The sequence below is a fragment of the Gracilinanus agilis genome, chromosome 5 (genome assembly GCF_016433145.1).
Source record: "Gracilinanus agilis isolate LMUSP501 chromosome 5, AgileGrace, whole genome shotgun sequence".
Lineage (NCBI taxonomy): Eukaryota > Metazoa > Chordata > Mammalia > Didelphimorphia > Didelphidae > Gracilinanus > Gracilinanus agilis.
In genome coordinates, this window is record NC_058134.1 from 168247404 (window position 1) to 168263475 (window position 16072).

Here is a 16072-nt window from a genome sequence, read left to right on the forward strand (position 1 = left end):
GAATGTTAGAGAAAATAGAACCTTAGCTATAGGAATCATATAGTCCAACCTCATTTTGCAGAGGAAAAAAACTGAAGTACAGAGAGGCATAGTGATCTTTTCCAAGGTCACAAAGCCAGTTGGAGGCAGAGCTGAGATTAGTGAACAGATATATTTACTTCTGGGTCACAGTTAAGTCCATTCTATCATGCTGCTGCTCCTCATCAAACGTTTGTGCATATTTTTTTTAAAATGTAAAACTACTTACTAAAAAAATTTGCTTCTACATATTTAATGTTATCCTACAATGATTTCAGATGAGGTTAAAAAGAACATCAGCATCATGTGAATCAAAGTTAACAGCTCCTGAAGGAAAAGTGCTATTCATCAACCTCAACTGTAAATTAAATGCTGTGGTAAAAGGTTTTCTGATCCCAAAAAAGATATTCCCTTGCAAAATTCTCCCTGAGAAAACAGTTGAAGGTTTGCCTTGGGGGGAAAAACTTTAATGAGAAAGCTAATAACTCTGTACCTCCACCTTCTTGGGGTACTTAGGTAGCATTGAGCCTGGAGTTTCAAATGTGACCTCAATCACTTATTAGCTGTGGGACCCTGAACAAAGTCACTAAACCACACTTGCCTCAATTTCCTCATCTGTCAAATTGGCTGGAGAAGGAAATGGCAAAGTATTATAGTATCTTTGCCAAGAAAATCCCAAATGGGGTCATGATGAGTCAGACACAACTGAACAACAACAACCTCTAATAGCCTAGATTTTCTAAAGTAAAACAGGTTTCTTTTTCAAATTCTAATATATTGCACTTGAAATTTGTAATGCAAGGTGGCTAACAGAAACTTTTTGCTTCTGTAATTTCTAATGGTTACAAAAAGTCAGTTAGAAGTCTTAGAATCTTCAGAAAGTCAGTTAGAACTTAAAGCTATAAATAGAGGTGAAGTTGCAACTGACGAGGCTTTTGCCTTCTGGCTTTTGCTGTGGCTGGAGGCTTTGCTTTGGCTTAGCCTGTTAGCTGCGGCCTTTCGGCTTGGCTTTGGTCTAATTGCTTTGGCCTTGGCCTGTGCTTATTTGTCTTGGGGAAATTTAAACCTATCTCATTTCTCTGGACCTCTCCCTGATCTCTCCATCTACATTCCCTTCCCTTCCCCTGAATTTCCTGTGAGCCCTGGGTGGAAGGAAGGACTTGTGATTGAACATTGTGGGTTTTAGTTTCTATAGACAAGAAGAGTATCCTCAAATAAGTTACCCCAGTTTTAGTGATTTAATAAGGACTTTACTTAAAAGGCAGTCAAATCTCCCAACTGGGAGAGCAGGCTCTCTCAGTCTAAACCCCTCCGTGACCCATCCCCCACCATTACCCTCTCCCTAGCAGCAGCTAGAAAGTCCTGAACCTCTTTCCCTCTGACTAACCGGAGATTAATAAATCCCCTTGTTACATACTCAAAGCCTTTGGTGAATCATTGTATCAAAAACTGAGACAAGGGCTAAAGAGGGAAGGAATCATTTTCTTTTTATTTCTTGAGAGAACTGGGGGCATCCATCTTGGCAGGAAGTACCAATCTGAGACTTCCTCCAGCCATCAGTTTGACTGGCAGGCAGGGGCCCTCTCGACTCCTCCCTCAAGAGACTTTAGAAACTAACAAGAGAAACCCTCCAGCCAAACCTAAACATTTCTTTCTGGCCCTGGTTTCCTCCCTGTATTCTCTGTCTCAAGCCTCTGGGAATAAACCTGTTTGAGCTGCCCTCTCCTACATACCCCATTTCCTTTATCTCCTTTATACCTTCCCTTCTTCATTCCTTCTCCAATCACTTTATAATCACCTAATATCCCCTTTATCTTTCCTCATACCCAAATTGCCCTTGAGACCCACTCAGATTACCTTATTTACTTCTTTATAACACATTTCACTCTAAATCAACACAAGTGAGAGGAAATTTGAAGTTGTCTAATAGATCTTAATGGAGGGGGTATTCAGCTGAGGGGAGAGAAGAGGAGAATAGAGGAGGGGAAGACGGATAGACAGATGGATGGATGGATGGATAAAACGATAGACAGAATATTGGATGGATGAATTGATAGATAAGTGTAATTCCATGTAATTTGTTTCATTTGTAAAACTATGGGTTCTACTTTGTGTCTTTAAAAATATTATTCTGAGAAAAAGGGCAGAGGTTTCATCAGACTGCCAAAGAGGAGAAGAAAGGACAGATAGTCTGACAGACGCAAAGAGGAACAAAGACAGACAAAAAAGATGGAAATAGATTCAGAGTCAGAAAGAGAAAGAGAAACATAGAGATCAAAATTCAGAGAGAAGGAAAGAGGGAAGGAGAGAAAGAGAAAAAGAAAAAGAGATATGGAGAGGGAAAGAGAGAGAGAAAGCCATCTTCCTCAGGATCATGAATGTGTTTCCTCTGCTTGGCTGACAAAATAGCATAAGCCATAGAAGGACAATTGGGCCACTAACGATTGGCCAGTCTGTTCAAGTTGCTCAGAGATGACAAGAGGAAGAACTGAGAGGGGGACAAAAGCATAACCATTTAGAATAGGATAATTAATGGGTAAAGACAAATGGCTATGAGTATAATAAAAGAACTCAGAGATTGTCCAGCCAATGAACACATTTAATTCTTATACCAGAATCACTGAGAAGTTAAGGGATCTGCCCAAAGTCATACAGCGAATATGTGTCAGGCATAAAACTTGAACCCAGGTCTTCCTCATTTCAAGAACAGCTCTATATCTATAACTCTCTTATTATAAGGATCTATGTTTATGTAGCACTTGGCAAAGTGCTTCTCATATACTACCTCATTTGGTCCTCAAAATAAACTTGTGAGGAAAGTACTTTGGATATGATTGTTGCCCTCATTTTACTGATGAGTAAATTCATCCATGTGTTCAATAAACATTTATTCAGAATGTACTATATTCCTTTCTAGGAACTGTACTAGACACACTGTTCTGGGCAGCAAAAAAAAAAAATTTGGTTCAGTATTGAGCTGCACTAATGTTATAAGGGTTTCCTAACCCTTATTGGTTATTGGTATAGGATGGTAATACCAATAATTATGTCCTGTGTGGACAGGCTGTTAGATCTGACTGTTTGAGAAATATGGCTTCTTAGAGCAGCCTAAGAATTCTAGCTCAGCCAGGTAAATAAAAAATATATATTTTATTATGGTTAAAAAAAGAAAACTAATGAAATGGATAGTATAAGGAAATAAGTGGAAAAGAAATTCTTATAATATGTAAGTCCTTAAGCTAAAATTTCTTACTCCATCCAACCAAATGTGATCTTTGTGGATCTACTTCTTCCCCAACAGAGTTGAGGCTACTCTCTCCTCCTATTGTATCTAAATCCCCAAAAACCTTAATATATCTACCTCATCTAAATTATACACAAAAGAAATGTTACGTCTCTCTCTTCCTTGTTGTATAGATCAACAAACAACTTTGAATCTACGCAGCCTTCTCCACTTGCCCAGCAAACCTGTTGGGCTTACACTGATGTTTCAACAACAATCTCCTTCACTTGTCAGGTCTTTTAGATGAATATTAGATGTGAAAACACTGAGATTTTTCTGCTCCTTTTTGGACAGCATTGGCCCAAAGGGTCAGTTGGGTAACTGTCTCCCAAAGCACTCTGGGAAAATTCTCTCTTACCCATAAGTTCATTTGAGATTCCTTTCAGATTTTTTAAAGAAATCTAGCTTATAAATCTCTTATGCATCTATCAATAACTTATGCTACTTGACTCTATTTCCTAATGAATTACTTAATAAACAATTCTTAATTAATAAATAATTCTCTACACTAAGAGAGGCAAAATTTTCAAAACTAAGAAAATGAACCTGGTCAGACCACATGTGCAGTTCTGTGCCAAAGAACGACATTTATAAGATGGAGAGCATGTCAAAGGAGGACAACCAAGATCATGAGTGGCCCTAGAGCTATGTCATATGAGGATCTTTGGAAGGAAATAGACATGTTTAGTCTGGTTGACAGAGGCCTCAGGGAAGCCATGATAACTATGTTCAAGTATTGAAGAGTTGTCCTATGAAAGAGGGGTTAAATTTGTCCTTTTTTGGCCAGAGAGGGCTGAACCCAGAGTCATAGTTGGATACTGAAAAGAAGGAAATTAGCCTTAAGGTCAGGAAAAAATTCACTCAGAGGTTTTGTCCAAAACCAAAATGGGTAGCCTCAGTAGATAATTGGTTCTCCCCAAAGGAAGTCTTCAAAGAGAAGTTAGATGACCACTTGTGATGTGCTTTATGTTGAGAACAAAGCTCAATATGTGTTTAAGAGACACTGTATATTTTTGTTTTCTTGGTTCTGTTTTGTTTTCTAAGGGTGAGGAGTTGAAACATAGGGTATTTGAAGGAAGAATAATGTAAAACAAGGCTAGGCATAAAGCATTACAATGAGATAAAGGAAGGTCTTGAATACTACAGCAAGGGAACCTGGACTTTATTTGGTAGGAAATTTGGTAGGAAAACTTTTTTGAACAGCAGAGTGGTGCTCATGTCCGAACATGTGACTTCACTGACATAGGAAACTTTGTGATGAGGAAATTTCTATCCATTCATGTCAGCCCCTTCTCTGAAACTCATAGACCTAAAAAATGTTCACTCTAGAGCCCTGGAAGGTTAAGGGACTTGCCTTGGGTCACACAGTCAGTACATGTCAGGGACAAGATTTAAATTCAAATCTTCCTTGTTCTGAGGCCTGTTATCTATCTATTATATCATAACTGAACTGCCTCTTTCAGGATTCTTGTGAGGAATAAAAGAGATAGAGGATGTAAAGTGCTTTTAAAATTTAAAGCTGTTTATAAATGTCAATAATAATAATAACTGAAAATAATAACAAATGTCAGAACTATGATCCAAATTCATCTTCTGTTCTCAGTTCAAGTTTCTACCATGTCACCTTGTCTCTTAAACACTTAATTACTTACTCTTACAAGCCACATTTATGAGAAAATGAAGTAATTTATCACCATGGTGGGGGGAATCATAATCCTTTGACCACAATAGCCAGCTTGATATCAATTGGGGGAAAAACAATAGTAAGATCATTTTAAGTTCTTGCTTACCATCATTTAATATATTCATTCAGAGATGAGTCAGAAAACAGTTGCCTGTAATCTCTGATATGTGAAGAAGCTCTGAATTTGGACTCACCATTCATTCCATCACATTTTGAGTTTCCAACATTGAAGCAAGAGGTTTTCATGTTGGCAGGCAGGATGTTCCACCATTTATATTCAAATCCCAGAGCAGGTTCTGTTCCAGCTGGGCATGCTTTGCATTCTAGAGGAGACAAGTAAGAGGAAGACAATAACACCAACTATGCAGCTATGCTGTGGTACCAAAAGTTCACTTTCTTTCATTGGTATCATTAATGATTCTTTTGGGAGATGGGAGTGGTGGTAAGAGAAGTAGTTGGAAGAAGAAAAAAAGAAGCTTCTAGAACTTCTTAAGCCCTTCAAGAGTTAGTACCATTTCCAAAAAAAAGTCTGGGGAAAAAACCTTTGAAAATAATAAGACAGAAAAAAATACATATATTTGTTTATGATCAAAAGGCAAAGAAAGGACCAATGAATTACCTTTTAAAATATTTCCTCACTTAATCTCCATAAATTAATTCCCTTTCATACAAGGAAAAATCTAAATTACAAAAGCAGTCACTCACCACCTTGCCATTTCAGCATTATTATCACCATCACCCCACAATTAAGGAAGGGCTTAACACTAAAATGAGCATGATTTTCCTGTAAGTATCTGAAAACAAAAGTTTGTCCCACTGCCATAACTTCCACACAAAATCCCATTAAACACCTAACACATTTAATGACATGTCTTTACTCATGGTAGATTAAAGTGATCCCATTTAAGATTGGATATTTACATCTTTAATTTCTTTTCAATCAATGGTTATCCTCCCCACTCCAAGTTGTTATTGATATCACTAAGAATTATTTTGACTTGAAAGGACTTTGATCTAAATACATTATTCATTCAAATTTAACTAAATGATCATTTATTAGGTGACTACTAAATGCAAGACACCAGAACCAAGGAAAAGACCTTCCTTTGGAACCAGAGGTTTTTAACCTGATGTCCAGGAATTTGGTTTTTAAGATTGGATGGATAGACAGGAGAGAGAGACAGACACACAGAGAGACAGACAGACAGAGGCAGAGAGACAGAAAAACACAGACAGAGAGAAGAAAAGAGTTTTTAATAGAGAAATGGATGTTTAGAGAGATGGAAAGGTAGAGAGGAGAGAGAAATAGATAGATGGATGCATAGATGGACAGATAAATAGAATAATGGAGGAATGGATAGATGGATGGATAGATAAATTATTATATTTCAATGTAATTCATTTCATTTCTAAAACTATGTGTTCTAGTTTATGTCTTTAAAAATATTTTGAGAAAGGGACCAGAGGTTTCATCAGATGGCCAAAAGGGTTTGTGATGCTAGAACAGTTAAAACCCTTGCTTCGTTTACAGATGGTCTCTCATGAAAGAATTTCTGTATTCTGGAAAGAGCCAAATACTCACCCTGGGTTCCATCTGAAAACGTTCCAGGTGGGCAAGGATTGCAAGAAGATGAGCCATTGTTATAAAAGCCTGGGTTGCAGGGTGGACAATCCCTCTTCTCTCCAGAAGAGGGAAGCCTAACAGCTTCTGAGAGATTCTCCTGGCAAATCTTGGGCTCTATCCACTTGTACATTATTTGTGTCTGCAAAGAGAAGCATATGTTACATATTATGCCTCAATTATGTTAAAATCTGAAACACATAAATGATCTCAGTTGAAACATAGCTAGAATATATTACAGTTACTGACAGGCTATAGACACATTGTACAAAAGCTGCTCCCTGGACAGAAAACAATGTAAAATCATGAGAGAAGGGACAGGAAAGAGATTTAGGAGCCAGGGAGGAATCTCAACCTATAACCTCTACTGCAGGTGTCTGTTTCCCTTTATCATTTCCCTGATCAGTTCAAGAAAACAGTCTTTAAGAAAACACATCATATGTTATAAGCATTTCATTGGTATTCTATTATTTCATAACAATTGGAATTCAGACTTTGTAACAACTAATATTAAGTACATAAACAGAGGAGATGGAAGATGGCTAGACTATTTCTTTCAATTAGAGGCATTTGGGGACAGGGAGTTATTCTTTTATTTTTAGCAAAGAGCATAAAAAACAGTATTCGCGTATGTGTTTTTAAATAAATTAAATATTTTATTATTAATTTACCAAATGGAACTTTCATAAGGTAGTCTGGTCTAAATTTTCTTCTTTAATCTGATAATCATTCTATTTTTTAAAGGGGGAGAGAAAAGACAGTTTTTAAAGGACATCGTTTGTTTGTTTAAACCCTTAGTGTCTTAGAATCAATACTAAAGATTGGTTCAAAGGCAGAGATGCAGTAAGGATGGGAATTAAGTAACTTATCCAGGGTTACACAGCTAGGGCATGTTTGAGACTAGATTTGAACCCAGGACCTGTTATCTCTAGGGTGGCTCTCCATCCACTGAGCCAACTACCAGAACCTAAAGAACACAGTTTGTTTAAAGGATCCCCAATAAATATCTCCAAGACACCAAAGAGAAGAATGGCCTGTATAAAAAAGAGGGAGAGAGGATCAAAATTTCAGCTGCAAGAGAACTAAGTTTCCTTTCCTTAAAGATGCAGGCTGATACAATAATTCGGTCCCCTTCAGGAAACACTCAAGTAACAAATCTGATACTGGAAGGGGAGTTGATAAATCAGAATTTCCACATAAATCAGAACTTCGATAGCTATTCTGAAAAGCTGTTTTTAGTGAGAGAAAGCCAGTAATAGAAAGTCCTTGTAGGTCATTGACTTCTTCCTCAAGAATCCCCATAGGAAGAAATAAAAGTCATCTTATTTCACCAATGTTATTTGGTAAAGGACACGTTGCTCAACAATTATAAGTGGTATTTTTCTTTCTTTAACAATCTCGGCTCTTTCAGTTTTCACATTTTGGCCTCTCTAAGCAGTTCACTTTAACTAGTCATTACTTCTGTCTACTTCAATTTTGCCATCTATAAAATAAGGAGCACACTTTGCCTTGCTGAAATACTGAATCAGTTAGCTCCTCTAGAAAGGAATCTGAACTCCCTAGAAAAACCCAAGGACTTAATTAAATGAAAGAGCATTGATTACAATTCAAATTGACTCACAGGGTGAAAAAGAAACCATATTGGGGACACTAAGCAAAGGAGTTTTGCTATTAACACTAAATTTAACATGGGTTTTGAGAAAAACAATGTAATAGTTCAATTTCATATGTGTACACATGTATGTATGTATGTATGTAACCCAAATCCCAAAACCCATTGGTGTAGGAATCTCTCCTTATTGATAGAGATCAACACCCTGCACCTCTGTGAGGGGCAAGGTAAAGTTGAGGAAAGGAAGAAAAGGAGAGCTCTCAACTCTTCATCAGCATTCTTTGAATCACTAAGTCTTTTCAGACTTCAAGAGTTCTGGCTTCTAGTTTCAAGATGGAGAATGGATGACACAAAATCACTTCAGATTGCTAAAAGAAAAGATTCTGGACACATGTGAAAGGAGCTAGCAGTCTCCATCACATGCCAATCCCCAACTTGCTATCCTAGAGACTTTGGGAACTTCTCCTTGGGTAAAACTATCTCTCTCACTGCAACTGATTTATCTTACTCCCAATAGGAGAGCTCCTTCATTCTGTTATTGTTGTTAGTGTTCAGTCACTTAGTTGTGTTCCACTCTTCATGATCCCATAGATTATACTCTCCAGAGGGTTTTCCCAGCAAAGATACTGGAGTGATTTGCCATTTCTTTCTCAGTGGATTAAGGGAAACAGAGGTTAAGTGACTTGCCCAGAATGACACACCTAGTTTTTGAGGTCAGATTTTAATCTGGGTCTTCCTAACTCCAGGCTTAGTTCTCTATCCACTGAACCAGTTAGCTGTCTTTTTTCACTCTGTATTGTCTAGTATATATTCTCCTATTTTACCTTCTCTGATTTCTACCTTGTTATCTATTTGGAAAAAATGAGTTTTCGTTTAAAATTGCTGTTGGTATGTTTTGTATAATAATACATGTGTAACCCAAATCAAATTGCTTGCCAGCTCTGGGAAGGGGAACAGATGCGAGGGAAGGAGAGAATTTGGCTCAGATAACTTCAGAAAAGATATGTGGAGATTTATTATATGTAATTGATAAAATAAAATATTTACAAAAAAATAAAATAATTATTACTATTACTATTTGGAAGAGGGTCAAGTCTCATATACAGAGTTTGGAGACCTCCTTTCCCCCAATATTGAAACAGTGATCAGAACTTAAATTTACCTAAAAACATTATCTCTTAGATGAATAATATTTAAAGAAGCAGATAGATATAATTCTAACCCATTACACCCTCAATCTGAGAAAAGCAGGGTAGCCTCTAGCACCAACTTCCTATTTCTCTTCCTGGTAGAAATTAGTGTCACCTGGAGAAGGGTAGGAAGAGAAGAGGTTAGAGATATCTATTTTACTTCTTTTGAGCCACATGATTACACTCCCGTGCTACATGCAGAGAACAGCCCTCACAACATGCAGGACCTTGTCCACATGCATACACACACACACACACACACACACACACACACACACACGTATGTGTGTTGTTATAATGAATTTCTGGAACAAAATGTACACCACTTTGAGTGACAAGACCATCAGTTGGAGACCTCAGAATGCACCCAGGTGCCATGAACCAGGGCCAAAAGTCAGTTGGAGCCAACCCTATAAATACCCATCATTCACAGCATAAGACAGCTCAGTCTGAAGTAATCTTGGGAAGTGGGAGGTCAAGAGGGAGGGTAGGCCCTATACATGCAACTCAACTGCCTTGCTTGAGAGAGCTAGAGAGCTATTACAACCATCATCAACAGAGCTGTGAGAGAACAGTACTGTCATTCAAGAAGATCATCAATAGCCTTCCCTAATCATTGGCTTGGCTCCAGCCAAGTCAATCCAGAGTTTGAGAGAGGGTGAAGAATCTCTAGTCTCTACCTGATCTAGCAATCTCTGTAACTTTGATCATTTATTTAGACTATTAGCAATAAGGTTCCCAAATCCTCCATCCTTTCCCTTGTTCCTAACCCATTTAAGCTAGAATTAAATATAGTTATTTGTTACAAAGTACCTTTCCTGAGTGGTAAATACATCTAAAGCCCTTGGGAAGGGGACACAGTCATGCAGTCAGATCCACAGCATTATTCAATCAGCACACCAATAGCCCTTATCAATATTCATTCCAACCCCAGGTTGAAGAACTAGAGAAGTTGATTATACCTATAACTTCTCAGTGGTTCCCTGCCTGGGCAGCTGTTAAAAAGAGACAACTGGCAGGCTCAGTCTAGCAAAGCCTGTCAGGTGAGGAGAGGCACCTTGACACAGAAGCCAATCAATTCATCCATCCCCATTTTCTTTTAACAGTGTGTACATAAATGTACACACACACACTCTCTTTTTTAATGACTTGACTTCTTCCTACTGATCCAAATACAATGACCTATTTCTGTTCCTCACATACGACAATCTTGGTGTGTTGAGAAGTTTGCTGTTGCTTAATACAACACTCATTCATCTCAACTCCACTTCTTGGTTTCTGTGGTTTCCATCAAAATTAGACCCTAGCCCTGCCTTCTAAGGGAGACCTTTCCCATTTCCCTACCTGCCAGTGCCTTCCCCTCTCAGACTGCAATTCATCTACTCTATGTATATTTTGTGTAATACCAAACAACTTAAAGCTTTCACCCCCTACCTGCCAAAAAAAAATAAAATAGCTCCTTGAAAGCAATGTCTGCTTTGTTTTTGTATTCTGACACTTAGCATTGTCTTCAACACATCCTAAGCATTTAATAAATGCTTACAAAATGACTGATTGTAATGTATTATAAGGTTTATGTGTATTGATATTTTTTTTTATTTTAAACCCTTAACTTCTGTGTATTGACTTATAGGTGGAAGATTGGTAAGGGTAGGCAATGGGGGTCAAGTGACTTGCCCAGGGTCACATAGCTGGGAAGTGTCTGAGGCCAGATTTGAACCCAGGACCTCCAGTCTCTAGGCCTGGCTCTCAATCCACTGAGCTACCCAGCTGCCCCTGTATTGATATTTTAATTCAATTTTTTTAAGATCCTAAAGGATCCAAATCCATTCAAAGAATAAAAATGCATAGCCCTTCCTTGGGATAGATAAAATCAAGAACACAATCTATATTTATTTGGATTAAATCTGTGATCAATGCCAAAAGACCATTTTTCTAAGTGTGTAATGGTGGCGAAAAGAGTACTCAACTTGGAGCCAGAAGGCATGGGATTGATTTCTGACTCTGCTACTTCCTATTTGTATGACAGGGACCAAAAGAACTTCATCTCACTGTGCTTCAGTTTTCCCTTTTTTAAGATCTAGGAAATGATTTAGAAGGTGACTGCCAAAGTCATATCCAATTCTGCATTCTAACACACGCACACATACACATTCATACATAGGCTCGTGAGTGTGTTTGTTTTGCTCCTGTTTCACACTCCAATGGGAATCAAAATTCCCCCATGAAAGTAGCTTTTTCATTTCATCTTTATTCAAAAGCTACATTTTTTTTATCAATTTTATTAAAGGAAAAGTGAGAAAATATCCATACGATGTAATCTGGTCAGAAATCTTAACTAATAGAATGGTTTTGCATCTAAAACAACAGGTTTAAGAAATCTTCAGATTTGCCCCATTAGCCCAAAAAATAAGAAGTCAATTTTCAAAAGCTGTGTAATGGGAGTTTTATTTGTTGATAATAATTATTGCTCTTCATGATAGGTTTATTCCCTGCCTCTACTCATGTTGAAAACAGATGTTTCAACAGCTGGATGGCTTTGTGAAAGAGAATAATCAATAGTAACAGCACTCAGACCCAATTCGTTCACAATAGTAGGCAAAATCAACTAATGTTATTCCTCCTTTGTCAAGCTGGGAAATTATTTTGGTTCTATGAAAATATTTAATGATTTTATTGTATGAAAACTAACTAGATGAATATAAATAATAGAGAGCAGTTAAGGCTTTTTAACTAGGACACACTCAAATTACTAAAATGCAAAAAAAAAAGCATTTGTCTATAGTTCATAAAAATAAAAATTCTAGGTGTAAGGATGAAGGGCAAAGGGAAGAATCTTGGGGGTACAGAATGTTGGAAGAGATGAGCATGAGACAAGAATGGCAGTTGAGAGAGCAGAGGATCCTGGGAAGGTCCTAGGAGCCAGGTCTTTGGTGGGAGGAGCTCAAAGGCAGTGGAAGCAGGAGCAAGCTCTGAGTGAACCGAAGGCCAACCTGTGAATTTCCTCAACTGGAATCGAAGACCTGATACCCTGTTCTTTGTCAGTGGACATATTCTCATATCCAAGACTATACCAACTTTCTTCTTGGGATTTTCTGGACTCCATCTGGGAGCAGATCCCTAAAACCCCCACTTCCAGTCTTTGCCTTACAGAGAGAACCTATACAACTAAATTATAGTCATAGCTAGTAGACAAGATATAGAATTAGAAGGAAGAGCAGGAGAAGCTTTGGGTTTTGAGACTGAATTGTCTCCCCAGAGTGAAGGACCTGAGGGGTTAGACATTAGGGCAACCAATTCCCATTGACCACCACCCTTATTCATCACTCTGATACTTTTAATAAGTATCTTTAATAGTCAGATAGTGTTCAAGTATCATTGAGGGATGAGAAGGGAAAGAAGTACCACAGTTTTGCCTGGCTGGATCCATCTTTGAGCCAGAACCCTGTGGTGCCAACAATTGATCAAGGGGGAGGCTTGTGTGAGCCCTGGTTCTGAGCAACACCAAACTGGGTCACCTGATACCTCATCTTGTGTGGAAACCTTCTCTCTAATCTTTAAGGGCCAGCACAACTTTCCCGTGTCCCTCACCAGTGGGGTGGGACTCCATCAAGCCATTATAGTATTAATGGCTCCATTAGTGAGGGAGGAGAGAGTTACCACTCTGACCCATCTCTCTTTCCCTCCTAATCTATCTCCATCTCAACCTCTAATACATAGAGCAATGTTACCACAGCCATGACAGTCTTTCAGATAGTATTTTCTTTCTTATTCTTGTTTTCTTCCCCACCAAAATGCCATTTGGCATCATTAATTGAATAAATATGATTTGAATCACAGTTCAATTATTAGCATTTCAATAAAACACTCTACCAGTTGCTATCCCTATCAGACTGTACAGATCTTGTGGAATTTCTCTTCCAGACAGGCAACTTACTTGTTTATTTTCTTAGTTTCAGCCATTCCTGCCTGTCGAGATATTTTTGACTCCTCTAGCTTTGAGCCATCTTCAGATTTAGCAACCGTGCCTTCTATCTCCTCATCCAAATTGCAGATTAAAGTTATATGACGTGCCACTGTCCAGTTTGACAATAATCCATTTACTGATATTCTTTGAGCAACTGCTTTAGTTGGTGACTATTTATTTATTTTTCATCATCTAGTTTTCCCTTAATAGAATTCTCTCATCCTAGTTCTCTCTAAGTTCCTTGAGGCTTGTAACTATTACTTTTTCCTTGCATTCCCAGCATGTAGCACAATGCCTTATTCAGAGTAGGCATGTATAAATGATTGTTGGTTGTTCCATCTTTTCCACAAGAATCAGCCACAAAGGACCTTTCTTTTCTTGTTGTTTGGAGGTATTTATCTTTCCCATGACCCCATAGACAGTAGCAAGTCAATATGGTCCATGGGGTTTTCTTGGCAAAGATAGTAGAGTGGCTGGCTCTGCCTCTTAAATATGATCTAAAACAACTTCTTGGGAGTAGCTAGGTGACTCAGTGGACTGAGAGCCAGGCCTAGACAGAAGGTCCTGAGTTCAAATCTGGCCTTGGAAACTTCCAAGCTGTATGATCCTAGACAAGTCACTTAAGCCCTATTGACTACCCCTTACCACTCTTCTGCCTTAGAACCAATATACAGTATTGATTCTAAGATGGAAGGTAAGGTGAAAAAAAATTTATTCATTTTGCAGAATAGAAAAATTAAGACCTAGATGATTAAGCAAATTCAGTTTATTAGGAGTAAAGCTGGGATTAGAATTTAAGCACACTAGAAAGTTGTTGCTACTGAGTCATTTCATTTGTATCTGACTCTTCATGTCCCTATGTGGGGTTTTCTTGGCAAAGACCATGGAATGGTTTGCCATTTCATTTCACAGATGAGGAAACTGAGATAAAAGGTTAAATGAATTGCCCAGGATCACAAAGCTTGTAACTCAGGTAGATGAGTATGGCACTCTATCCACTACACCATCTAGCCATATAGCCAATAAATACCCCTTAATCTGCTTGTTAAATTACTGGGGGAGTTTTATGTTGAACTGGTGTATAGTATCTCTCTTTACTTATTCCTATCCATACCACTGTCTGACAATTTATACTGTTTCTCTCATTTAGGCTACAGACTTCTTGAGAACCCCAAATTATCTACTATTCTATTTAACAATAGACACCAATAAACTGCTACTAAGTATATTGAAAATGACATAGGGACTGATTCTGCAATGTGACTGGTGTAGGAAACTCCTGGAATAGGAAATCCCCTCTCCGAAAAAAGGCCAGAACCTTCTCTACAACTTATAGTCTTAGAGGGATACTCTGAGAAGTTAAGTGGATTGTCCAAGGTCAGTCACACAACCAGTATCTATTGTTAAGAGAGAATTAAAACTCTCTTTGTCTATTTTAAGTTAATCAATCAAGAACTTAAAGTACCCCTACTTAACACTGAGTAAATCAGGAAGAGAAAAAGTTCTCAACCCAGAAGGCCACAAGTACTACCCCCTGGGCAGTGCTAGGCAAATTGAAAGGCTGTGATTGTTTCCTGTGAAGAGGGGGAAAGACAGGAAGTGACATGGAAAAAGAGGTATAAAAGGTGAGACCCAAAAGAAGATTGATTCATTCCTGGTCTTTTAGGAGAGAACTTTCTTGTGGATGGATTCCCTGTGCTTTTTGAGAGAGACCTTTCTCATGGGTTCATTCTGGGTTGGAGATGGCTGCACTGAAGAGACTTGCTGTGTGAATGACTGGAGCTGAAGGAAGAGGCTTGAGTTGGTGGAACTCTTGCTGAAGAGACCACAGGGACCTCTGGCTGAAGAGATTACTGTGTCTCTACATGGACATTGAGACTTGAGGGAGCCCTTGCTGGGTGGTGAGCTAGACTTCTTTGGACAGCAATTATAGGGTATCTAGCGGTATTTTCTATTTCTTTCCTACATCTCTCTCTTTTAATATGTTTATATTAAACTAAATTGTTAAAAGCTACTAACAGCTATTTTGACTTAGGGGTTCATTATTTTATAAACGGCAACCACAATCTCATTTTTAACTCTTATATTTAGTCAAACCAATTTTAACCCTTATATCTATCGGCAAAACCAATTTTAATTTTTACACTACTGAAAGTGGAACTTGATCCCAGGTCTTCTTGGATTCAAAGTTATATCTCTATCATGCTGCCTTTCTATGCATTTAGCAGACATTTAACAACAATGTAATGATAACACAATAATGATGGGGCTATGCTATCAGGATAGACTGTCATGTGTAGTATAAAATCAACAAATATTTTTGAATCAAATTGAATTGGTTTTAATGCCCAAGAATTTCCCATCAAAGGGTAAGAAACACAAAGTACTCAAATAACAGGGGTTTTGTGGGAAGGAGAGTTAATAGACACAAAAGCCAACAACTTCTTTTTCATGCCTGAAAGTTATTTCTAACAAAAAGGTAACCACTTCTGTTATACAATCAATTCAAAGCTCTTCTCAGATGTTAAGAATGATAACATAAAGGATGGCAGCTCAAATCTGGCCTCAGACACGTCCTAGATGAGTGACCCTGACCAAGTCATTTAATCCCACTTGGTTGAATGTGTATGTGAAGGGAGAGAGGGAGGGGGAAAAGGGAAAGAGGGAGAAGGAAAGTAGAAGAGGGAGAGGGAGAGG

At 38.1% G+C, this 16072-nt stretch overlaps 1 protein-coding gene across 1 annotated transcript in view; it reads right to left on the reverse strand.

Annotated features, from left to right (window-relative positions):
- ELAPOR2 (endosome-lysosome associated apoptosis and autophagy regulator family member 2) overlaps positions 1–16072 on the reverse strand; it is a 236355-nt gene that overhangs the window by 51530 nt on the left and 168753 nt on the right. Inside the window, exons 9-10 of the mRNA XM_044679057.1 lie at positions 6568–6748; positions 5180–5308 (exon numbers count right to left, since the gene is read on the reverse strand). Of these exons, the coding sequence (XP_044534992.1) occupies positions 5180–5308; positions 6568–6748 (310 nt within the window). The remainder of the gene's footprint in view (positions 1–5179; positions 5309–6567; positions 6749–16072) is intronic.